At 52.4% G+C, this 24,382-nt stretch overlaps 3 protein-coding genes across 5 annotated transcripts; 1 reads left to right on the top strand and 2 right to left on the bottom strand.

The window, feature by feature from the left end:
- Positions 1–139: 139 nt before the first annotated feature.
- On the bottom strand, positions 140–9,300 carry MKRN2 (makorin ring finger protein 2). Of its 2 annotated transcripts, XM_084214738.1 has the most exons (9): positions 9,168–9,300; positions 8,407–8,535; positions 7,477–7,622; positions 6,581–6,885; positions 5,654–5,868; positions 4,083–4,193; positions 3,505–3,649; positions 2,856–3,060; positions 140–633 (listed from the first exon to the last, which is right to left on the bottom strand). In XM_084214738.1, exons 1-8 carry the CDS (start codon positions 9,191–9,193, stop codon positions 2,905–2,907), a joined length of 1,233 nt encoding a protein of 410 aa, XP_084070864.1. In that variant the 5' UTR covers positions 9,194–9,300; the 3' UTR covers positions 140–633; positions 2,856–2,904. The 2 variants fall into 2 exon arrangements, with proteins under 2 accessions (XP_084070864.1, XP_084070863.1); XM_084214737.1 differs by having other exon boundaries at positions 140–3,060.
- On the top strand, positions 9,259–13,984 carry MKRN2OS (MKRN2 opposite strand). The gene is made up of 4 exons (XM_084214739.1): positions 9,259–9,530; positions 10,260–10,309; positions 10,912–11,074; positions 13,280–13,984. The coding sequence occupies exons 1-4, from the start codon at positions 9,334–9,336 to the stop codon at positions 13,536–13,538; spliced, it is 669 nt and encodes a 222-aa protein (XP_084070865.1). The 5' UTR covers positions 9,259–9,333; the 3' UTR covers positions 13,539–13,984.
- Positions 13,985–14,145: 161 nt separating this feature from the next.
- On the bottom strand, positions 14,146–23,651 carry TSEN2 (tRNA splicing endonuclease subunit 2). Of its 2 annotated transcripts, none has more exons than XM_084214736.1 (12): positions 23,195–23,315; positions 22,418–22,607; positions 21,607–21,688; positions 20,901–20,937; positions 18,723–19,218; positions 18,549–18,626; positions 18,088–18,138; positions 17,324–17,462; positions 16,274–16,310; positions 15,548–15,659; positions 15,040–15,129; positions 14,146–14,609 (listed from the first exon to the last, which is right to left on the bottom strand). In XM_084214736.1, exons 2-12 carry the CDS (start codon positions 22,589–22,591, stop codon positions 14,550–14,552), a joined length of 1,356 nt encoding a protein of 451 aa, XP_084070862.1. In that variant the 5' UTR covers positions 22,592–22,607; positions 23,195–23,315; the 3' UTR covers positions 14,146–14,549. The 2 variants fall into 2 exon arrangements, with proteins under 2 accessions (XP_084070862.1, XP_084070861.1); XM_084214735.1 differs by lacking the exon at positions 23,195–23,315 and adding an exon at positions 23,614–23,651 and having other exon boundaries at positions 14,148–14,609.
- Positions 23,652–24,382: the final 731 nt, after the last annotated feature.

A 24,382-nucleotide genomic window follows, 5' to 3' on the forward strand; every position in this document is an offset into this window, starting at 1 on the left:
TTTAATGTAGTCATCCACAGTTCTGAGTGGGACACCTGCATTTGGAAAACTCAAGAAATGACATTCTGAATAGTTTTTAACAAGTAACTGATAAATAACAGCAGTGCAAGTAAAAACACACTTGATAAAACAACCTCTACATTTCCAGTCACATGACAAGACAGTTTTCTGTACTGTAGTGATCTTTGAGCAGCAGCTGCTTTGGACACCCCCTGATGTGCTCTCAGGCTCCTGCCCTGCACCACTTTGGCTCCATTTTCTCTTTGTTTACTGAGGTGCAGGTGAGGTTTTTGTGCTGGCTGAACTCCATGGAGGACAGGAACAGGTGGGTGAATCCAAAACTGGATTTTTTCAGATAGCAGTTGGTGAAATGTGGTTCTTGGGGCACAAATGGAAGCCCAGTTTGGGATTTTGCCTTTCTGCGGGTGCAGAGGGGCTCAGGCCCTCTGCACCCCCAGCCCAGAGCTCTGGGCACAGCTGCTGCCTTTGCTGGGAACTGGGGCAGTCCCCATGTCCAGCTCTCCCAGGAATGTCCCTGCAGCCTCTCCTCTGCAGCAGCAGAACCCACAGAGCTCCTGAGAAGGGGAGGAGAGCCAGACCCAGAAATCAGCTCCAGTCTGTCCTCAGAATATTCTGTAACAGGACAAGGGCAGAATATGAATCCCTGGGTGATAACTGAGAATGCCTGGGAGCTTTGCTTCCTGAACAGTGAATTGAGACTTGAGGTCTCCATATAGTTCTGCATGGTTTTTAACAATATTATTGTATTTGGTCTGCAACTCTCTCTAAACATTATTTATCTCTAATTGTCACTTCATTATAAGCTTAAAACATGGAAGAAAAAAACCCAGAAGAGGTAAGCTGCTTTTACTTTAAGTCTGATTTCCCAAAAGAAACCATTAACCTGTGATTTTTAAACCAGATCATGTGTCTCTTGTAAAAATGAAGTATTTTTGATAAGTAGGTTTATTTTAATCAGCACGTGATGTCCAGTTAAATGAAAGGTGCTGAGTGAAGAACTTAGAAACCCAGACATTGTAAGTCCCTGGTAGCTTTGAGAAACAAGTTATGTTTTTAATTTCAGACTATCCCTCATGGCTTCTTGGGGCAGAGTAAATCAGGAATGTCCTGTTTAGGGTAAAGAACATCCTCTACATTGATTTTTTTTTTTTTAAAGTGTATTCCTGACAATATTTCAATATTTCTTTCTGGGGGGGGAAAAAAATTATGTGCAGGAGCAGATGGAAATGAGCTTCAGTGGGAGGGTGAAGGCTGGGGAAACATTCTGGGGTACAAAGGGTGTTTGGGTGTCCTTGACACCTTGATCCTGGAGTGTGCCATCCCTCTCAGGGATAATTTACCTTCTGCTTTGTAATTAGTGCTGACCAATTGCACTGGTTGGATTTCAGACCTTTGCTGGGCCACTTTTCCCAAGAGCCTGGGAATTGATGTTGTTACAGCCACTGCAAGGCAGAGCTGACTGTGCAGTGAGCACTGCTAAAAATTACCTGCAGGGGGGGGAAATGAAGGGAAAGTTGAATTTCCAGGTGAGAACAGAGGGCACAGCTGGCAGAGGGGAGGAGCTCCTGAGCCAGAAATGCCAGCAGCAGCCGAATGGATCATCTGGAGTCACTGCTCTGGTGCCAGCTGAAGATGTTGGGATCCCAGGTGAAGGTTCCTGCTGCCAGCACCCCAGGGCTGGCCCTGTGTGCCCAGGGCTCCCTGGACACATTTGGCTTCATCCTTTCCCACAAGGCTGTGACCATCACTGATCCACAGGTTTGTAATCACCACCATTCTGCTCCTGGCCTTTCTTTCTTACACCTTTTGAAGTATTATTTTTATGCCTTTATATTGCTATAGATAATAACCAATGCAGTTACACACCTGCTTTCCCCTGCACCCAAACTGTTCTAAAACAAACCCCACATCTCTGTTTGTGCTTACAAACACTGCTCAGGGATTTACAAGGGCTGAGTCAGTGACAGCTCCTGCTCAGGTGTGTACTCAGCAGCCACTGCAGTGCACACTGAATTCTTGGTTTGAATTCCAAGTTCAAACAGTTGACTTGGCAGAGTTCTGGTACCAGATTTCACAATCAAACTGCCTTTGCCGCACCAACAGAAATCACATTTTTAACAAAGCCAGAATTCAGTCCCAATTCTGGGCATTAATCCCTCAGCCCTCCTGGGCCTTGCTGGAGGCACTGAGCTGCTGCAGAGCCACTCCTGGCTCTGAGAACACCTCACCCCTCTCTGCTGCAGCCCCACTGAGTGCACTGAGTACAGGGATCGGTGCAGCTGCTCTGCAGCAGGAGCCTCTGCTGCCTCTGAGCACTGGGGTTAGTGTAAAACAGGCTGATGACCCTGGGAGTGATGTAAAACAGGCCTGGGAGCTCCACTGGCAGCACCTGGAGAGCCAGGCCTGCCCAGAGCATCCACCAGCCTCTACTCTGAACTCCAGCTACTACCTGAGGTGTAATTACCAGCTCCTTCTTAAGGAGAACACCCTACACTGACCATTATTCCCAGTGGGTTTTGTAGTTATATATTTAGCTGATTTAGTGGAGAAAAAAACCCAAAAGCACCCAAACTCTAATTAGCAACAGTTTTTACCAGCTTAAGCTTTCACTGGACCTGTATTTACACTACCACTCAGCTCACAAGACAGCATCTGTTAGGCCAGAGAGGGAGAAAACCCTCCTGGGATTAAGGGATTTTTTTCCATGCAGCCAATTTTTTTTTTTTCTTTTAAATATATTTTAGTCTTTTTTGTTGTTGTTGTTGCCATATAAAAACTATCTGAAAACTTTACCAGGACTGCACAAGTAACCACCAGGGCACATTTTGTTCTACCTGTGCTGGAGAGATAAAAGCATGGCTGGTCCCCAGCTGCACTGGGGGCTCAGAGGGGCTGTGGGTGCTCCCTGGCAGCACTGGGCTCCTCCTCAGCCCCAGCCAGGTGCATGAAGAGCTCCCCCAGCTCCGTGACCTCGGCGTCGGGCGCGCTCCTGCTCTCCCTGTCCTCGATGAAGTCCCACAGGCGCACGGAATTGAAGAACTGCAGCAAAGAGACAGAGAGAGAGAGGGAGAGAGAGCAGCCTGAGCACCCCTGGCCTGGGCTGGCACCTCCCCAGTCAAACCAGCCCCAAAGCTGGCTTTGAGCTCAGGGTGACAGCCAGGCTCTGTGTGCCACAACAGCTGGGGCACAGCCAGCACCACTTCCTGAGGTTTTGCCTTTTTCAGCTGCCCTGAGTTGCCAGCACAGGAGAGGAGCTGTGAGTACTGTGGGTGAAAACTTAAAGGGCAGAAATCCTGTGAGGAAAGGTTTGGACTGGTGGGAAAAACAAAGCAATGCTCTCATGTAATTAAACGAGACACTTTCTGTCTCCAAGGACAAACGCTGGCCCAAGGAACACTGAGAGGGGCTTTTTGCACCTGTGCTGCATGGCAGCAAGCACTGGCAGCAGCACAGGGGGTGTGGGGGCAGCAGGGCTCTCCTTACCCTCACGGTGCCCTCGGAGCTCAGCTGCTTCCGGGGCTTCTCGGGCTCGGCGCGGGTCCCGTCGGGGTAGGCGTGCAGGTACAGACACTTCCCCCCAAAGGGACACGTCCCCTTGCCTTGCTCAAAGTACTTGCAGGGCTTTTTCCTGAGGGAATGACAGGAGAGAGGTTATTGCCTTCAGCTGGAAGGGAAGGAGGTGCAGCTCAGTGCCCACAGCCTCAGGGATGCTCTGCTAACACGGGCAGAGCCTCCTGTTCCTGAGCTGAGAGCAGTGACACTGCCATTCTCCTGCCCTGCTGGCTCTGCTCAGTCACCAGCAGGGATGGCTGAGGGATCCACACAGAGCCAGTTCTGGCAAGGGAGCTGAAACAGCTTCAACATTTCTGTTGTAGTTCAGCTCCATGGCTGAGCTACAATTGCACAGGCACAGAGTGAAGCAGAAGTGTGACCAGAGATGAGGAGCTCTCTGCAGAGGGGTCTGTAATTACAGTGAGTTTAAAAATAAAGGCTCAGCTATTGACTGAGGCTTAGAGCAGCTAAAGAACAATGTGAGGAGTGTGGGTGGCTGCTGAACTTACCCCACTCCCTGCTTAAATGCTTCAATCAGCTCATTTTTCTTCTCCTGCTCTTCCACCCAGTACACGCTGGGGATGACAAACTCGGAGATCACGCGGCACTCGGGGCAGGACCTGGAGGAAGGGGACAGAAGGGAGATGGAACCTCCACAGAGCTGCCCCAGGCAGTGAGGATCCTCCCCAGAGAAAGGGCATCTCTGTCACCTCAGGGAGCAAACACCTCCTCCCACGTTAGCACAGCACGTTGTTGGGAGCTCCAGATGGAATAACTCAGTCCAGGGCACCCAGAGCTTGTGTTTGTTTCTGGACTTGAGCAAAAGTCTGCACACTGCTCCCATGTGCAGAAACAAACTGTGTTCTGGGAGTGCAGCAGGAAGCCAAAAACACGAGTTAAGATGTCTCAGCCTTTTGAAATGCAAGGAGCTGATGGTCACTTCAATAACATTTGAAGTAAAAGTTGTGCAGAAAAGTCTTATTTTGGTAGAAGACTGAAAATATTTCCCACCTTTTCTTCAGTAAGTTTGTAACTTGAGAGATATTCAAAAAAGGAAACTTCCCTAATTGGATATTTTAGATTCTTTCTGAGGGGGAACGTGTTTGGAACACATTTTTTGTGGAGCTAGAAGATAAAGGCATTTACTGAGACAGGTTAAAGTGTGGTTAGTGGGACAATGACCTGGAGCAAGCTGTAATTTAGGGAGAAATCCCATAATTAAGCACATACATAGGAAAAAATGGGAGTTCTTACTGAAACCCCCTCAGTGAAGTGGGCACTGCAGGGATAAACACAGGTAGATGGCTGTTCTAAAGAGTCTGTGTCTGCTGGTCAGCACTGGAACACCAGGACACTGCCACGTGAGAGCATTTCAGTCTCAGTTCTGAGAGCTTAGGAAATGATGCATTTCCACAAGGGCAGAGCTCTGCCAGGTCCCAGCTGGCCCAGAGCCCACAGTCACAGAGGGCTGAGTGGGCAGAGTTCCCAGGCAGGGCTGTGGAATGAAGGGAACTGTACCACAGGACACCCAGTGCACCCTGCTGCTCCTGCAGGCAGCTCTCCCAGCCAAGCCCTGTGGGGTGTTTGAGGTCCCCCAGGACAAGGTGAGAGATGAGAATTTGACTCCATGTTCTCAGAAGGCTATTATATTATATTACATTATAATTATATTATATACTAAAACTATACTAAACTATAGAAAAAGGATACCTCAGCAGACTAGAAAAGAGTAATAATGAAAGCTTGTGACTGACTCTGCTCAGAGTCTGACACTGCTGGCTGTGATTGATCATTAATTAAAGCCAATTCACATGGAACCAATCAAAGATGCACCTGCTGGTAAACCTCTCCAGACCACATTCCCCAGCAATCAGATCATTACTGTTTTCTTTCTTTTCTGAGGCCTCTCAGCTTCCCAGGAGAAGAAATCCTGGTGAAGGGATTTTTCAGGAAAGATCACGGTGACAGCCCTGGGCCTGGCCAGAGCAGGCTCTGCTGAGCTCTGCTGGCAGGTGCAGCTCCAGCCCCCTGGGAGCAGCCCAGCCCAGCCCAGCCCCTCCCAGGCAGGTGCAGCACTCACTTGATGATGGGGTTCTCAAACTGCTTGGCACACCTCCACTGGCGGATGCAGGACAGGCAGTAGGTGTGGGTGCAGTTGGACAGGATCCCAAACCTCCTCTCCGAGGCCGAGGGTTTCTCATACACCACCTCCATGCAGATGCTGCACACCTTGTCCTGGCTGGCCTGGATGGCAAAGGCCCTCTCCATGTCGTGCTCAAAGGTTGCCATGCACATCTGTCAGGGGAGAGGGCACTGTGGGGGCCAGAGGGCTCTGGGTGCCAGCCTGGCACACCAAAGTCCCTCTGGGAAAGCACGGGACCCTCACTGAGGGCATCGCTCCTACCCGTCACTGGCAGAGTTTAATTTAGAGAACATTAAATTCAATCCTGTATTTCAGCCTTCAGTGTTCTCCCAGCTGCCAGAAATAAAGATGCCAGGGTGCTTCGTTCACCCCTTTCTGCATCTCTGTCAGAGAACAGGTATTGAATTATTTGGGGCTTCAAACACCCCCAAAACACATCTCATTGAATAGGTGCCACACTCAAGGTGTTCCTCTGATTATAATTAAGGCCACATTCATTCACCAGCTGCTCATTTTTACCCAGGTAAGGAATTAGTCTCTTATTTCAGGCTTTCCTCCAGCACCTCTCACCCCAGCAGTGACAATCCACAACCTTTCCCACTGCCACAGCACTGCAGGGCGAGCTGGTGCCTCTGTCAGAGACTCCCACAGACCTTCTCCTGGGAAAAGGGTCCTGTGGGAGAAGCCTACAGGCCAGTCTCTGATGAGGATGGAGTGGCAAAAACCACAAGCTGCTACCTGCAGCCAGTTCAGCTCCAGAGGCTTGAGCTGACCTAGCACCATTCTCTAGACCAGCAGCAGAGCAGGAGCTCTGTGGAAGGAGCTCCACGTTGAGAGCAGCCAGCCCCAACCCTGCCCCTTTACCATCTCGTGGGCCTTCCTCTGCTCCTGGTCGAAGGGGTGCAGCACCTGGAGGCCGCAGATCTCGCAGAGCTGCCCGTGCAGGTAGAGGCAGCGCTCCCCGAAGTGGCAGGCGCCGGCGGCGGCGTAGGGACAGAGCTGCTCCGCGGCGCCGGGGCAGCCGCCGGGCCCCGCCTCCTCCAGCCCGCTGCAGATGGCCTCCAGGTACGAGTGCGGCTTGGCCTCCTCGCTGTCCGCGGGCTCGCTGCAGCACGGCACGGCCCCGGCCGCGCTGGGCCGCGCCTTCTCCTCGCCGGAGCCGCACAGGTCTGCGGGGACAAGCACAGGGCGCCGCCCTCCTGACTGGCCGGCTTTGAAACTTTCTCATCTCTAAGGCCCTTCTGCTCACGGGGATTTTCCCAGGCTGCCTGCTGAAGAGCTCAGCTGCAGCGTTTGTTCGGGTGTGCTCTGGTCACCAACCGACTGAAAACCACAGAATCCTTAGGGCCGGACAACACCTCCCAGACCACCGGGTCTGACCCATCACCACTGTGTCACCCAGCCCAGAGCCCTGAGTGCCACAGCCACTGTCCCCAAACACCTCCAGGGATGAGGGCTGCCTTCTAAGGCCTGACCATGAAAAAATTCCTCCCGATGTGCAGCCCGAAGCTCCCCAGGCTTGAGGGATCACGCAGCTCCTCCTGTGCTGCTGCCTGCCCGGGAGCAGGGCCGGGCACTGCCCCGGAGAGATCCCGAGGGAGCAGGAGGGGAGCGGTCACTTCACCCAGTGTCTGCAGGAGGGAGGCTCCAGGAGAGCTCAGGCTGCCCTTGAAACTCCGATAAGCACAGGGGACAGCAGCTCCCTCCCTCCCTCCCTCCCTCCCCGCAGCCCCGGGCCGGCAGAGCAGCCTCCCACTCACTTCTGTCCCGCAGCACCAGCGTCCTCTTCTCCCTCCTGCTGCGCGGGGCGCCGGGGCCGTGCTCGGGGGGCGCCCGGGGGCTGCCCGGGGCCGCGGGGGGCGGCGGGGCCGCGGCTCCGCCCGGAGGGAGCCTCACGTGGTCATACCTGCGGGGGGGAAACCGGCATCGGGCCCGGCACCGAGACACCGAACCCACAGCCGCTCGGGGCGGGGGGGACAGGATCCCGGCCAGCCCGAGGGACCGGGACACTGCAGCACAGCCGGGGACACCCTGCAGCAGCCCAGCAGGAGCTCCACGGACACAGCTCCAGTGATTTCAGGGAACAGAAACATTCCCCAGCTGTGTCTGGAGCCGGACACGTGCCCCAGGCAGGGGAAGCACAGCCAGGCCCGCCCTGAGCCCTGCAGGAGCTCAGCACCCACAGCAGCTGATGGAACCAGGGCCTGACCCCCGCCTGGCACACGGATCAGGCACGGCAGGGAGCTGCCAGGGGAGCTGCAGGCTCCTCAGCCAGCAGGGAACTCCCCCAGGGATCAATCGATGGCTGCACTCCCGAGAGCATTCCCCTGGGAGAGTTAACCTGAGACTCCAGGGAGAGCTGTGGGACCCCGCAGGGGGACACCAGGAGGGCACTGCCCCGAGGCAGAGCTGAAAGTCCCCAAAACTGTGCCCAGGGAGGGAGGAGGGAGCTGCAGCAGGAGCTTCCACCTTCTGACTGCAAGAACTGGATGGGAAACACACCTGAAACCCAAAGCTCCATTCCTACAGAGCAAAACAACCCCCGACACCGAGCCAGAGCAGTGTCCAGCACCACTGGAGGTGAAAGCTGCTTTAGGCTCTGGCAAAACTCACATTTAAGAAATGATTTCCTGGCCCAGGTGCTCTGTGCCTGCCCAGGAGCCCCGGCGGTGCCCGGGCACGGTGCTTACCTGCAGCGGGAGCCGTAGGCACACTGCCCCTTCTGGTAGTACTTGCAGATGGTGGAGGATTTGCTGGTGGCCAGGTCATGGGAGAAGAGGCACTTGCTGCCCTCCCGACACACGCCCTGCAAGAAGTACCTGCGGAGAGAGTCCCGCGGCTGAGGGCGGGCGCTGCCGCCACGCTTGGCTTTGCTGGGGTTTGTTTGTTTGTACAGAACCAGCGGGGCTGGCAAAGCCCTCCCAGCCCTCGAGTCCGAGCTGTGCCCGGTGCTCCCCGAGCAGAGGGCTCCACGGCCACCGCCAGGGATGGGCAGTGCCCGGCGGCCCCTCGGTACCCCAGCGGCCTTTCACGACCACAATCCCCCGAGGAGCCCGGGAGGAGCCCTTCCCTGCTGACCCCGCCTGTTTCCCGAGCACCCCGGGCAGCCCCCGGGGGCAGCGCAGGGCTGGGGACAAGGAGGGGACAAGGGGCCCTGTGCCTCCAGCTCGGCACGGGCCGGCCCCGACGGCGTGTGGGGGGCGGGCCAGCGGAGCGGAGGGCTGCGAAGGCGCGGGGCAGGGGCCGGGGCCGGGGCCGGGGCCGGGGCGGTGTTTGAGGGGTGTGAGGGCTCCGGGCCCGGGCGCAGCGTGGGGGGCGTGAGAGCGGAACGAGGCGCTGCGGGGCGCGGGGCAGGGGCGGGGGCGGTGCCGGCGGGGAGCCCGAGGGCCGTGCGGGCTGTGGGGGCCGTGAGGGCTCCGGGGGCTCCGGGGCCGGGCCGGGCCGCGCTCACCTGCACGTCACCTGCTTCGTGCTCATCGTGCCGCCGCACTGCCCGGCCCGCCCGGCCTCACACGCCGCGCACCGAGGTTCCGCGGCGCGGGGGGGCGTGGCCGCGGCTCCGCCCCGCCCCGCGGCCGCGTTTCCGGCCGGACGGTTTTGGCCGGCGCGCCGGGGCCATGGCGGTGCTGCGCGTGCGCCACTGCCGCGCGCTCCTGTACTGCCGGCGCGCGCCGCCGCGCTGCCCCGCGTGCGGAGGGGACCTGCGCCGCGCCGGGCTGGCCGCCGCGCCTGTCCGCCTGGACTGCCCCTTCCGGCACGGCCACGGGCAGCCCCGCGCCTTCCTCATCAGGCCCACCCGCGGCACCTTCTTGGAGTAACCGCCAGGGGGCGCTGCGGGAGCGGGACGGGCGTGAGGGGAAATGGCGGGAACGGGAACGGGGAATGGGAATGGGGAACGGGGCGGGCACTGAGAGGGAAATGGGGAGGGAGAAGGGGTGGGAAAGGGGCGAGCACTGAGGGAACGGGGAATGGAATGGGAGGGGAATGGGGAGGGAATAGGGTTGGGAAAGGGGCGGGCACTGAGGGAACGGGGAATGGAATTGGGAGGGGAATGGGGAGGGAATAGGGTTGGGAAAGGGGCGGGCACTGAGGGAACGGGGAATGGAATTGGGAGGGGAATGGGGAATGGGAGGGAAAAGGGCGGGGAATGGGAGTGGGAGGGAAAAGGGGAGGGAATAGGGATGGAAAGGGGCGGGCACTGAGAGGGAACGGGGAATGGGAAAAGGGAGGGGAATGGGAGTGGGAGGGAAAAGGGGAGGGAGTAGGGATGGAAAGGGGCGGGCACTGAGAGGGAAAGGGGAAGGAAAACGGCAGGGGAAGGGAAGGGGCAGGTAACGGGAAGGGATGGGAAAGGAAAGGGAACAGAGACAAAGGAAGGGGGAAAGAAATGCAATGGGAAGAGAAGGGAAGGGGAACACGAAGGGCAGCGGCGGGCCGGGCTCCAGCCCCGCGGGAGGACAGTCACCCTGGCGGGTGCCGGGCGGCTCTGCCGGGCAGTCCCGGACCCCGCTGGCCCTCAGCAGCCGCTCCGCTCCCCCTGCAGCGCCTACGACGGGCACTGCGACCTCCACGTGGGCATCACCAGCTCCCAGGGTGAGCAGCACCTGCGGGCCCTGCCCCTCCAGGAGCCTCCCCACCTGGCACCCCTGCTGCCCCGGGCCTTCCAGCTCGGAATATCCCGGCTGGGCTCCTTGGCAATGATCTCACCTGCAGCAGAGCTCCAGAGCTGATCTGTTCCCCTGAATGGATTAAACGGGCTTTGCATGGAATAAACATGTGCCTTGCACCCCTGGAATGAAAGGCTAGGCTTGCTTTAAAGGAATTACAGTTTAGCAAAAACGATGTTAAACTCAATTCTAAAACACCCCTAATTAAAAAAAAAAAATTAAAAGCCACATTGAAAATCCTATTGGGTTCTACCTAGAGTAGGCCCACCCTGCAAACCATCATTTCAGATGTGTATTTCATACAAAGCCAGTCTCCTTTGGGGGTTAAAAATGAAGCCTGATTGTCCTTCAGTTGCTCTGATTATTAAAGACCCAACCCTTTTTCCAAACCACGCTGTGAGAATGAGACCAGGTTTTTGCTGCAAGCCAGGGCTGCATTTCCTACCCTGCTGGTGGAAAGTTGGGTCAGAAGAGAGGCCCAGAAGGGCTGTGTGTGTGCTGCCCATGAGTCCACTGCTGTGTTTGCAGGTGTGGTGTACAACTATGACCAGGAGGGCGTGCACAGGGATGGCAGTGGCTGGGAGCAGTGCATCAGCATCCCCCTGGTGCAGCCGGACATGTGGGAGCTCCTGCAGCAGTGGGACAGCCTCCTGGAGGAATTCTCCTTGCAAGAGGCCTGGCTCCCTCACAGGTGTGTGGGTAACAGCTGGGGTGAGTTTGGGATGGGCTTTGGGGTCACTCAGAGCCTGGTGTCCTTCAGGACACCATTCCTAGCAGCCCAGCCTGGATCACCCTCAGCCTGGCCTGGCTGCACAGAATATTCTGAACTTTAGGTAAAACTCAGCTGCTGGAACATAAAAGCTCTAAAGCAAGAGGTGGCTTTAGGGAATTTTGGATTGAAGCCCCAGTTCAGTGAAACATTACCTGCATGCTGCTGAGTACAAGAGTCCAGGCACAATTCCATAGTTATTTTTCTAGCAATTTTAGGTGTATTTGCATTTAAAGGCTGAGCACAGTGATGGATTCTTGCCCCATTTGAAGTAAGTGGTGAGAAATGGCTGATTTCTGCTTTTGTGGTGACAGAGCAGCTCTCCAGGAAAGCAGCACTCCTGGGATTGTCCCTCAGTGAGAGCCTGCCTGGGTGCCACTGAATGAGTGCTACCATAATAACAAAGAAAAAAAACATCAAATCAAAAGCATTTTTTAGCAATTCTGTATGTGCTGACTATAAAATTTCAGGGATTAAACATTCCCCCCTAAAGAAGATAAAAATTCTATTGGAAATCAAGTTTTCTAATGTTTCCAGAGCTGGTAAAACCAACAGAACTTGTGTCACTTTTCCAGTTCCCAGTAATATTAAAATTGCCTTGACATCAAAAGATCACTGCAGAAGGGCAGAGATGTGTGCATCCCTCCTCCTGGCTTTCCCTGGCTTTCCTGACACAGTGACCTTTTTCCACAATCACACCAGTGACCACTGAACTGAAAACAACTCTTAATTAAATCCTCTGCTTATTTTTTCAGTGGACAGGAACTGCATTGACCTAATCCTGTAACTCCTTTGGGTTCAGGCCAAGCCTAATCTGGTTTTCTTAAGAGCTTTTTACTTATTGAAGGGTGGTAGGGAAATCAGTGATAGGATTTGAAATGAGCTCCCACTCACTAGTGGTGGCACACAGTTAATTCTGGGGCTGCAGGAAAGGGCTGCTAACAATAGCTAGAAGAGCAAAGGTTAACAAGGTAAAAGCCAAAGAAGTATAAAAAAATAAGAACTCCTTCTTGTCAAGCCTTGCAGCTCTCAGTTTTACACTCAGAGTTCAGGCTGGGAGGTAACACTTGTGAGGAATATATGGAACCACTGGGAGGGAGGGGGAGTAACTGGAGAGTATTCCTGGAGTAAACACTCCCCAGGCGTGGTGGTGGGTGGCAGTGCCCTGCTGAGGGGGTTTGGTGATGGCAGTGCCCTGCTGAGGGGTGTTCAGTGATGGCACTGCCCTGCTGAGGAGTGTTCAGTGATGGCAGTGCCCTGCTGAGGGGTGTTGGGTGGGTGACACTGCCCTGCTGAGGGGTGTTGGGTGGGTGGCACTGCCCTGCTGAGGGGTGTTGGGTCGGTGGCACTGCTCTGCTGAGGGGGTTGGGTTGGTGGCAGTGCTCTGCTGAGGGGGTTGGGTCGGTGACACTGCCCTGCTGAGGGGGTTTGGTTGGTGACACTGCCCTGCTGAGGGGTGTTGGGTCAGTGGCACTGCCCTGCTGAGGGGGTTTGGTCAGTGACACTGCCCTGCTGAGGGGGTTTGGTCGGTGACACTGCCCTGCTGAGGGGGTTTGGTTGGTGACACTGCCCTGCTGAGGGGGTTTGGTGATGGCAATGCCCTGCTGAGGGGGTTTGGTCGGTGACACTGCCCTGCTGAGGGGGTTTGGTCGGTGACACTGCCCTGCTGAGGGGTGTTGGGTCGGTGACACTGCCCTGCTGAGGGGGTTTGGTCGGTGACACTGCCCTGCTGAGGGGTGTTGGGTCGGTGACACTGCCCTGCTGAGGGGGTTTGGTCGGTGACACTGCCCTGCTGAGGGGTGTTGGGTCAGTGACACTGCCCTGCTGAGGGGGTTTGGTGGGTGACACTGCCCTGCTGAGGGGTGTTGGGTCAGTGACACTGCCCTGCTGAGGGGGTTTGGTGGGTGACACTGCCCTGCTGAGGGGTGTTTGGTCGGTGGCAGTGCCCTGCTGAGGGGTGTTGGGTGGGTGACACTGCCCTGCTGAGGGGTGTTGGGTGGGTGACACTGCCCTGCTGAGGGGGTTTGGTCGGTGACACTGCCCTGCTGAGGGGTGTTGGATGGGTGACACTGCCCTGCTGAGGGGTGTTGGGTGGGTGACACTGCCCTGCTGAGGGTGTTTCCCCAGGTACGAGGAGCAGCAGCACAACTGTTACACCTTCGCCCTGGCGTTCATCAACCGCGTGCGGCAGGGCCGGGGCGGGGCCGCCCTGAGCAAAGCCGAGTTCACCGAGCGCTTCCTGCTGGCCCGCACCGGGGAGGCCGCCCGCTACCTCCGGCTGCAGCAGCAGCTGGCTCACACGGACGTCTACATCGTGCCCTTGGCTGAGCAGCAGCAGGAGCTGGAGCAGGAGAGCGCGGCTGGAAACCAGAGCCTGCTGGAGTAGCCATGGGAAAGGAAGGGTTGGGGCTCCACCTCAGGGGTTAAGGTTTAATGAGGTTAAAAACACCATTAACTTCACCCTGCACCTCAGGGAGGATCAGGATACCGAGCTTGTGCATTTCAGGGAAGTTACACACACACACGATGTACACACTACAGAGAATTTCCATGGGAGCTATTCCTGTGGAAAAATGTTTTGTGGTTTAATGTTCACTGTGTGCTCTGTTCTGCAAAGACACTTCCACTGCTGTGGAATTCAGGGATTTACAAATGAACTGTGGGAACTTCAGCTGTAGCAAACCAAAATGGCCTTTTCTGTCACATTTGTTTACTGATGAGTGAAAAAAGGGAACATGTGCTGGTGTGCTGCTAAATCCCATCCCTGTCTGGCTGTTAATTTCCTTTCCTTTAATTACTAATAAATATACCAACAAATAAATCTTTGCCTGGCAGATTTCTTTTTCCACTCTGAACTGCAGGAAAAAGGAAAGAAGCCGAGGTGGAGTTCAGATACCTGAATGTGAAGCTGCAAATCCCAGGGAAAGAAACACTTCCCACCCAGATGGGGAAAGGTGCCCAGGCCCCAGAATAAATTTAAATTCTGAGAAGAGTTCCTCAATTCTGAGCTGTGATTGTAGAAGTAAGTTCCAGGGTCCCAACTGCAACACCCAAACCTCTCCCCAAATCCAAATCTGAATTCACCAAGACTGAAGTCAGGTTTGTGCTGCCATAATGTCAGAAATACTGTTCCTAATGACTGCAGTGTAACCACCTCTCAAACATGCACCTTCTTATCTTTTATATTTTGAGTTGGGACACAGCTTTTCATCTGTTCACTTCTATTTTTCAGTAAAACATTCTCTCCAGTAAACATGATACACCTCATTTTAAACAGCATTTATACACACCATTTCTATGTTGGTAGAAAATGTTCTGGGCCAACAGTTCATCACACCATCAGGTGAAAAACAACAAGAAGTGGTTTTTAACAAGTGAGGCTTTCTTGTGCAGTCAGTTAAAATTCATCGGGCTCGCTGCGCTCACGGGAGGAAACCCAACGAGACACGATCAGCTCCTGAAATAAAACCCAGCAATTATGAAGGAAAAAAACCCCAAAAGCTACAGGAAATCAGTGAGGGATGGGGACTAGGTCTGTGAAACTGATGTGTATTATGTGGCCACTGAGGTGTTCTAGTAGATGACTCTGTTTGCTCCTGAAGAGAGCTGAACTCACACACACTTTCCCCCTTTTATTTCTGACCTTACCTTAGCCCTGCCATCTCCACAGGTTTTTAGGAATCCCTAAATGCTTACATGCACAGTCTCAGCAACATTCCCATTCAGACAGGAGATGTTAAGCTTACAGAGATCCTGCAAAGCACTTTGCATGACTTGGGGCATGAAGGGATTTAATTTTATTGCAGCCACATGTGCAAAACCCAAACCAGGGCAAAGAAGAAAGCACAGTTCTCCCAAGGAGCTGTAAAAAGGCAGGAACCACTCACCTGAACCTTGATTCTCTTCATGCACTCTGGGGTTGCCATCTCCTCTGCAGTCATGTCAGAAGGTCTGATCAAGTAGCACAGCATGAGCTCCTGTGGGCAGCCAGGAAATTCAGTGGATTATGGAAGCACCATGGAGCTCACACTGAAAATTTCAGGGGAATTCTGGTCTCACTGCTCAAAGGAAAATCCTGGGAGATGGAAAGGGCTTTAAAAACAGAGGTGGCAATCAGGAAACAAGGGTCCCTCAGGTCTTGCTGTTCCTTACACAGCTTCTAACATTCCAAAAACTCCTAACAAACCTAAAACATCCCTAAAACTTTCATAATTATTATTATTTAACAATAATTCTCCCAGGATTCACCTGGATATTGACAAAGGAAACTTCTCTCCCACTGGCAGAGCAACATATTGTTCAGCAGGAGGATTCTCTTCCCAGCCTCACTCCAAGTCCCTGCCCTTTGGAGCCAAACTTTATCATCCCAAAGCTGGTTTTACCCCAGATTTGTACCTTGGAAGCATTTGCATTTGTTCTGTTCAGCCCAGACAGGGACATCCAGCTGAGGGGTCTGCGAAGGGAACCTTCAAAGTTATCATCCACCAACTCAGCAATGACAGAGTAACTGGAAAACACAGCAGGCAGGACAAGTCACAGAAAGGAAATTGGCATTTTCTGAGGACAACTTAAGAACTAGGGGCTAAAAACTGGCATTAAACAATCTGCCAGATTGCAAGCTGTGAAGTTGAATCTTTCCATAAGGAAAATAAGAAATACTGAAGTTGTGGGTGTGCCCAGTGGTGCCTTCCCTCCCCCCCCTTCTGATGTTTGAAGCATTCTCCTTGTTAATGCCAAGCTGACATTTATGACCAATTTATTACCTAGGAGTTCAACTTGACTATCCAACAAAATAAAGACAACTATCATCCTTTAAAAGTTCTCCCAAATTACATAAAATACCCAGACTACGTTTTTCTAAGTCAGTATTACAAAATCCTATTATTTTCCTGAGCCCATCATCATGAGTACTAAATCCCCTGCAGCTTGTGATTTTGAATTCCTGTTATTTATATTCAAAGAAATGGTGTCATTTAGCTCTTCTGCTGGAAGGATTTTCACATTCTCTGTGTGAACACGACATATTTTGAATGATGAATATGTGGAGAACCAGTGAAGATGCTAAATTGGAGTGAGTGCAATTTAACTTAAAGAAATGAGCCAGAAACAGGAGTGTCAAACCTGGCATGGTAGAACGGGGGCCCTTTCCGATACAGCACTGAAATGAAAGAGAAACACCTCAGTCAGATCAGAGTTAAAATGGGTTTAACACCAGGGCCCATCAATATTGTCAAATGTTCTGTAAATTTTAATTACACGAGAAAAAAACTTCAGCTCTTCTGAATTTTGCTCAGAGTTAGGCTGTCCCAGCAAGTGGAGAGAGGGAAGAGCAGCAGAGTGACTCAGGGCAGGGCAGGTCAAAGGTAAGGCAGAGGAACCAGAGGAATTGCAATTGTTGTAGGAAAGAGTTAAGGATGGCATTTTCTGGCAGGGATGATGAATTCAGCCAGAGCTACACCCTGACCTAAAGGACTTGCTCAGCACAGCCCCCAGCTGTGTCACCACTCCAGCAGCATTAGAACACCTGCTGGGCTGCACACATCCAAAACCACCTGACTTGAGTGCACGCTCTCCTGTAATAACAGGCATTGCTGCACTGCTCATGTTGACATAGCCAAACGGAGCTCTTGAGCTCCTTAGCAAGGACACCACTAATTACTTCTGTGATATTAAACCTCCAACCGATAACACAAAAAAGCCAAGTCCATTCTCTAGCTCCCCCAAAAGCCCACACAAAGAAACAGTCCTAGCAGTGAGCTCAGCACAAGTCCAGCTTCTCTGAAATGGGATGAATGAGGTGCAGGAACTTTATTGTGGATTGGGATCTGGACTCAAACCTGCTGTTCTAGAGACTGTTATGTTAACACTGCAGCAGATGTGTTTAGGAGAGGACAGAGAAAGCTGGGAAGGGAATTTCAGTGCAATCCTGTAGGAATTATGAACCTCATGAGGCAAACCAGACCTTCCAAGCTGTCTCTTCACCTCCTGGATATGGGATGTTCCTTTCCACTCACATCCCAACTTCACTGCTAACCCAAATGTCCTCTGCCAGCTGCAAGCAGCAAAGGCTGCTCCAGTCCTGCAGCTCCTCACTGAACTCCTCTCTGGAGCTCTGCCTTGCCTAGAGGAGGGGTGGGCAGGAAATGATCCCATTTTTGGGGAGGTACTCACAGAGATCCGTGCCATACTTCAGCCCCACCTTGGGGACCCAGCCTTTGCCCCTGAAGTAGTGGTAGGCCATGTAGGTGGTTTTGAAATCAGGCTTCACCTCACTGAACACCTCCCACAGCTTCACGATGCTCAGGGGCTCCTGCAAACCACACAGCAAGGTCAGTGCACTGAGATAAAGCAGCCATGCTCTGCTGCACAGCACCACAAACACCAAACACCACAGCAGCCAAACACCAAAGAGCACGGCCACAGAGCAGGAACTGCAGACAGTAAAACAGAACCCCTGAATTCAAGGCAGGAACCTGCTGCTCCCCTTAGTGGCTCTTTTAGGCAGTTCACAATCAGTCCCATAACACCCCTGTTAAAGGAAGGGCTGATAAATCTTCATCTGAAAGCATAGGTTTGCATTATTATGGCATTACATTAATAATGGCTTGACAGAAACTCCAAAGAATTTTGCCATCTTGGGTGTGATTATTTACCATATCATTTCTCCTGTATTTCCTGCCTAAGTTACAAAAAAATCCTTTCTCTGCAGATAGACAGTGCTTAATTATATTGGTCTTGGTAAACTTAAAGCTTTCAGACTTGTATTTCCTAAACAGAAATACCATTACTTGTAAGAAAATCTTCCCAATTCCTGTTTGGTATTTCCTCCTCCAGAATTAACAGCACAAATCACTGCCATACAGGTGAAGATTCAGACCAAACCATATCCAGAGAAAAAGCATCCCCAGTAATCCAAAATTAATCCAGTCTCTTACCTCACCATAATAAATACTTAAACATCCCAGAGCATACACCAAGAAAAAAGCCTGAAAAAACAAACAGAGGCAGTTTAGCCTTGCAAGAACAAAGGCTTCAATAATTAATTTTCTACAGTGTCATCCCTGTTGAAGGCATGGTGTTAAAACTGACATGTAAATATAATGAGAAGCAGCAGAATTGAAACAGGATTCATATGAATGTTTTATATATTTAAGTCCTGTCACTGGTCTCTGTGTCAGTGGGATTACTCACCTAAGGCAAATAGGATTGGACTCTATTTTTTAACCAGCTCATGTAATTAGCACAGCATATTAAAGCTAAGTTTAATGACTAAGGCAATCCAGGAGACACAGGGCCCTGTATTTAAGAAACATATTTTAAATGACAGTGTAACATAGATTAAGGTTTACTTCTTCAGATGAAAAGCAAATTAACTTGTACTGTGCTTGACACATACCTCTTCCAAGCTGAGCTGTAAGTACTCAAAAATCCTAAATGGGTTTTTTCTGCATACTAATACTTCCTTCTTGACAAGCTACAAGAAAAATTGACTATTATTAAAATGTTGAACTGGAAAAAATACTGAATTCTGAAAGGAGCTTCGTCTAAAAGATTAGATCATTTATCTTACATTCTCCTGTGCATGAGTGGAGTCATCTTCAGGACAGGAGCTGCCTTCCTCCTCTTGCACCAGCACATATTCTGGAGCACATTCCCTTGAGTCCATGCCCTCCCAAGCCCTCTGCTCAGGGCTGTGCTTTCCCTCGCAGCCCCAGAGCACAGCAGGGTCTCTGTGGCAGGACCCTTCAGCCACTCCCCTGGGATGCCCCTGTTCCGGGTCCCTGGAGGCACTCCCAGGATCCAGGGCTGCATCTCCTCCCTCCTTGGAGCACTGGTTCTGACCCTCAGGCCTTTGGGCTCCCTCCTTGCCGGCAGGTTTCCTGCACAGTTCTGCATTTCCTGGGCCCCCAGCGGTGCAGCTGTCCCCAGTCTGTGCAGCCCCATCCTCTCTGCAGAAGGGCAGCCCCAGGGGCTTGGTGTAACTCTCCAGGATTCTGCTGATGGAGCAGCTGTCCAGGCCCTGCTCCTGCAGCACACTCTGAGCCCACTGCACACGGCGCTGGTACCTGGGGAACACAGAAATGAGCAATTCCAGGGATTGCAGCCTTTCATTAACACTTTAAACCCCAGAAGGTTCAGCACAAACACCCCCAGCAGCTGTGGGCACCAATGGCATCGATGCAATGGGCTCCAGGTGTTTTAGGGAGCCTCAGGAACACCAGGATTCTGCTGCCTGCTGTGCCTTTCTTTGGCCTTTTCAATTTCCCTGGCAGCAAACAGCATTGCTGAGCCCTGCCAAGCTGCTGGGCACGTTCAAGGAGCAGCAGCTTCACCAGGCACAAAGTCCCTTCTCCCATGAAAGCCTAAAGCCTGAATTCCCCACAAATTTGGAACTGGAATTGCAGGATTAAAACATGGAACAAGAGCCCTCACATTTCAGCTTATACACAAGGACTGAGAGCAGGAGCTGCAAAACTCTGCTTTAACTGCCCTGGAAACAGCAGTGGCACAGCAGAACACCAGTGGAAAATTCTCCAGCAGGAACCACCCTTTGTAGCAAACCCCTCAGTTATATCCCTGAGAGATGACAACAATCCCACCACTGAGATATTTACAACTTGCAGCTACTATTTCTAATAGTTTTCAATCATGACAGAGTTTTTAGTGCCTTTTCAGTTCCTTCTCTTGGAAAATAACATTAATTAATTGTTAATAACATTTAATGTTATTAAAATAACAATAAGTCAATTGAAACATGACTCTTCACTCTGTGAAGGTGAAAATCTTATAGAGCATTTCCTATTTCCCTGAACAAAATCCTCAGGCAGCAATTTCAGCCCAGGTAACAAGGACATTAAATGCAAATTCCATGTGTCAACACAAACACAAGTTCCCTGCAGGCTCCTGATAAAGCTGGATAATTCAGAGCTCTGCTCTTTGTTTATAAAGGACACTCCTCTCTGTCCTATTATTCAATTACCATTTAATTTGCACTTGCAGGTCTCTGCAGAGGCAGAGCATTTTGTGCACCAATAAAATCACACTTCCATTGATGCTCAGCATCTGCAAGTAGCAGTAACTGTAGCAGCATTAGTAACAATATGGTTACTGCTTTTCTTACCTAAAATTGAGGGCTGCAGGAGCATAATTTTCAAATTTAAGTGAATTTTTTTAGTTATCATACTATTAAAACCAACTGAGTATCTCACCTGCACATGCTTAACAGTTTATACACTATTTAAGCAGAAAAAAAAAAAAATGTGGTCCAACACTGTTTAGCCAGGTGTACAAAGTACCTATGTTAACTGAGATTTAAAAAAGGTAAAATATCAAAGTATTGTAAAAGTTCAAGAGCTGCTTCAGTTACACCACAAAAACCCAATATGGAAATGGAAGAGATATTTTAAATAGCCTGCCCCAGAAACTTCTTTTCCTGCTCCTCACCTGAAGAATGCTTATTATACTTGTAACTGTTACTAATTAATTACCCATTCTATGCATGCACTCAGCCTTGGCTTCTATTCAGCAATCAACACCTACAAGCTTACATGAACAACCACCCTGAGGATCACCCCCTACCCTATTTCTACTTCTTCTAAAGTGATTTATAAATGAAATAATGAGAAAAGAAATGGAAGCAAGCAACCCTCATTATTTATACAGCCAGCAGCCTGAAACCCAGTGTGAGAAATAGAAATTGTTGTGGTTTGTTTCTTAAAAACACCAAGAAAAAAGCAAATCCACTTACTTTTGAGATGTAATAATGGGCATGTTTGTGTTAACACCTGTGTAAAGAAAAACCATGCATTGTTTCATCAATATAAAGATGGTTTTGTGGGATTTTGGTCACTGGGGTGATCTGCAGCCTGGGAATTGTCCCTGTTTTCAGTCCTCAAAGCCATTCTGGTCCCACTTTTCAAGCAGGGACACAGCAGAACCAGGAAAGTACAAAGGTAACAGCCTGCACAGAGGAGAACTAAATACACTTTCTTCTCCAGACAGGAGAAAATCCAGTGATGGCCTCTGGGACTTCGCTGTTATGGGAGAGGTGAGTAAAAAAATGAGCTTTTACATAAACAGCCAAGAGCAGACTAGCTCCAAGCAGACTGAAAACTCCACCAATCCTTCCCTCATCACTTCAGGGACACCAAAATCTGCAGATTAAACCCAAGGAAAATTAGGGGGAAAAAGCCCCAGGATGATCCCTTCACTTTAGTCTTCCCAAGGAACACCTCAGTGAAAGTTTGGGAGAATGCACTAAGGAATTATCCACATGGATTTCAACTCTTGGATTTTTCCTAGGCAGAGAGATGGGGAGAGACAGATATCCTTCACCTGATCCAATCCAGCAATTATTCTTCTGCATGTAATTTATAAAAATACACCTTCAGTGGGTGAGGAAAGGTGAGAAGAGCTACCAGAGCAGTGCTGAGCTACAAACAGCCCCCACTCACCTCTCCACTTGGCCACCAGCTGAGGATCTGAAATGCTGAACACTGGCCGGCTCCTGGAAAGGATCCCTTTGCCAAAATAGCCCTGCAAAGGACAGCAAACCCCGGATCATCCCATGGCACACAAATTAACTTCCTCCCCACTTACAAAAGGTGGAGTGGTGAGACCAGCTGGAACAAACAGCTCAACTCCTGCAGCATTTCAGCCCTGCCTAAAGCTTGTTTAGCTGCTGGTTCAGTATTAAACACCTGATTTAACCAAGTGTTTAAATCCCATTTAGCCTAGAGAGTGTTGGCTCTTTTTCCTGAATCCTAAATATTTGTCAGCCAAAACCTCCCAGCAAATGTTTGAAAACAACACCTGAAACCAAGGAGATACCACTGCATTAGAAGGGTACTCAGGCACAAAAAAACTGAACACAGCTTGTTTTACACAGGAATAAATCACTCTGAAGTTAAAAGAATTATACAAGCACTTATAAAACATTAATATTTCAACCCCCTGAGCTTTAGAAACAAGAAAATGCTTTGAAAAAGTTGCATGAAATGTTGAAGGGAGACATAAACATAAAGGCTTTGCAGCTGTTTCTTAGCTCACAATGTCACTTCATTCCACAATTTGCTTGGATAAGGAAGACTTTTCACATTTGATACGGAATATATTTTCTTTGCACTGATTTCAGGAGAGAAGGGAAATATGGAGAATCACAGGAGGTTGAAGGGGCAGGAAAGATAAAGGCAGCAGATTTGAACCAGTATTATGTTTTACCTGCATTTAAAACACTACAAATATTGTGCAAACAGGGTGCAGCACCTTGTTGTAGAGCTGTTCAATATCCTCAGGGTTCCTCACAATCACATTGTTGTTAATGATCTCAGCCTGGCAGAGTCTGAAATCCTTCCCCCCCACATCCACAGGAAAGGGAGCCTTGTAGGTCTCGAAAACTTTTCTTTTCCTTTTTGGGGGGTGAAAAACTGCTTCTGCCATGTCTTAATTTATCCTCCTAAGAAACGGAAAGAAAAGATTTAATCCCCGGGAATTAAGGTTCACCCATTTTTCTGTATTTCAGCAATTTCTGTATCCTACAGCAGCACATTCTCAATGGATCCTGCAGGGTAACACAGGTTTAATTCTGCAACTCTGTCACCAAACAAACACAGGCAGGGATGTGCTGGAGATCTCCGATCTGCCTCTGGGGAATCCCCTGCACAGCGGGACAGAGCTGCTCCTCAGCCCAAAGCTCATGAAGGAAACTCCAGCAACAAAGGAGTAAAATACATCCAGGAACAAAGAAGAGCAATGAGCACAAAAGCAGAAACCATACAAATGCTTAAATATGAGCCGTTCCGAACAGCGTCAGCTCCAGGAGCGTTGGCTGGGGCAGCGCTCCCAACGCGGGGTGGCACTGCGGGGCCGTGTGTGCGGGGCCGTGTGTGCGGGACCGGGGCCGGCCGGGCGATCCCGGGACTCTGTCCCTGCAGGAGAGCCGCGGCCTGGCTGGATTCTCCGCCTGACACCGGGATCCGCCGTGCCGAGGGACGGCGGGCAGCGATCCCCTCAGGGCTGCGCCGGGATCCAGACACGGCTGACCCGAATCCCCTCAGGGCTGCCCCGGGATCCCCTCAGGGCTGCCCCGGGATCCCCCCAGGGCTGCCCCGGGATCCCCCCAGGGCTGCCCCGGGATCCCCCCAGGGCTGCCCCGGATCCCTTAAGGCTGCTTCGGATGCCCTCAGGGCTGACCCGAATCCCCTCTCAGGGCTGACCCGAATCCCCTCAGGGCTGCCCCGGGATCCCCTCAGGGCTGCCCCGGATCCCCGCCGGAACGGCCGGACCCTGATGCAAGACCCGCACCCGGCCCGGGGCGGTCCCGGGGTGTCCGGTGGGTTTGAGGGGCAGTGTTCGGTCCCGGGGTGTCCCGGTGAGTTTGAGGGGCAGTGTCCGGTCCCGGTGGGTTCGGACAGACCGAGCCGGGCCGTTCCCGCCGCCCGCCGCCCGCGCGCACCACGCACCGTCACTGTCACCGTCACCGCCGCGCCGCCACCGCGCCTGCGCACTGAGCCCGCGCGGGAACGGCCCCGCCCGAGCCCGCCCCGCCCCGCCCAGGGCCCCGCCCCGCCCCGCTCCATCCCCGCCCATCGGTCCCGCTCTATTCCCGGTCCCAGTCTATCCCCCGTCCCGCTCCGTTCCCCGTTCAGCTCCACCCCCCCTCCCGCTCCATCCCCGCCCATCGGTCCCGCTCTATTCCCGGTCCCAGTCTATCCCCCGTCCCGCTCCGTTCCCCGTTCAGCTCCACCCCCGCCCCGCTCCATCCCCGCCCATCGGTCCGGCTCTATTCCCGGTCCCAGTCTATCCCCCGTCCCGCTCCGTTCCCCGTTCAGCTCCATCCCCGCCCCGCTCCATCCCCGCCCACCGGTCCCGCTCCTTTCCCGCCAGGGGGTTCGGTCCCGCTCCATCTCCGGTCCCATTCCATCTCCGGTCCCGCCCCAGCCCCGTCCGGGGGTCCCGCTCCGCTCCATCCCTGGTCCCTCTCCAATCTCGCTTGGAGGTTCGGTCCCGCTTCGTCCTACTCCAGAGGGAGATCCGGTCCCTGCCGGGGCGTTCCGGTCCTGCTTCATCCCGGTCCCGCGCCATCCCCGGTCCAGGCGAGGTTTCGGTCCCGCTCCATCCCCGCCGTGCGGGCCCGGTCCCGCTCGGGTGTCCCGCCCTGGCAGAGGTGGGACCGCGGTGTCCCGGTCCCGGCTGCCAGCCCCGAGCGAGGGATGCTCCCGGCAGGGAAGG

This window comes from Fringilla coelebs (assembly GCF_963513975.1).
Source record: "Fringilla coelebs genome assembly, chromosome: 13".
NCBI classification, from domain to species: domain Eukaryota; kingdom Metazoa; phylum Chordata; class Aves; order Passeriformes; family Fringillidae; genus Fringilla; species Fringilla coelebs.

What these genes read in the sequence shown, in the direction of transcription:
- MKRN2 (XM_084214738.1), bottom strand. Translation starts at nt 9,193, where the DNA reads ATGAGCACGAAGCAGGTGACGTGCAG. An exon ending in ACGAAGCAGGTGACGTGCAG is followed by an intron (nt 8,536 to 9,167) that starts GTGAGCGCGGCC and finishes CTCTCTCCGCAG; the next exon opens with GTACTTCTTGCAGGGCGTGT. An exon ending in TTTGAGAACCCCATCATCAA is followed by an intron (nt 4,194 to 5,653) that starts GTGAGTGCTGCA and finishes CCCTTCCTCCAG; the next exon opens with GTCCTGCCCCGAGTGCCGCG.
- MKRN2OS (XM_084214739.1), top strand. Translation starts at nt 9,334, where the DNA reads ATGGCGGTGCTGCGCGTGCGCCACTGCCGCGCGCTCCTGTACTGCCGG. An exon ending in GGGCATCACCAGCTCCCAGG is followed by an intron (nt 10,310 to 10,911) that starts GTGAGCAGCACC and finishes CTGTGTTTGCAG; the next exon opens with GTGTGGTGTACAACTATGAC. An exon ending in GAGGCCTGGCTCCCTCACAG is followed by an intron (nt 11,075 to 13,279) that starts GTGTGTGGGTAA and finishes GTGTTTCCCCAG; the next exon opens with GTACGAGGAGCAGCAGCACA.
- TSEN2 (XM_084214736.1), bottom strand. Translation starts at nt 22,591, where the DNA reads ATGGCAGAAGCAGTTTTTCACCCCCCAAAAAGGAAAAGAAAAGTTTTC. An exon ending in CAAATGCAAATGCTTCCAAG is followed by an intron (nt 15,130 to 15,547) that starts GTACAAATCTGG and finishes GGCTGCCCACAG; the next exon opens with GAGCTCATGCTGTGCTACTT. An exon ending in TGAAGAGAATCAAGGTTCAG is followed by an intron (nt 14,610 to 15,039) that starts GTGAGTGGTTCC and finishes GTTTTATTTCAG; the next exon opens with GAGCTGATCGTGTCTCGTTG.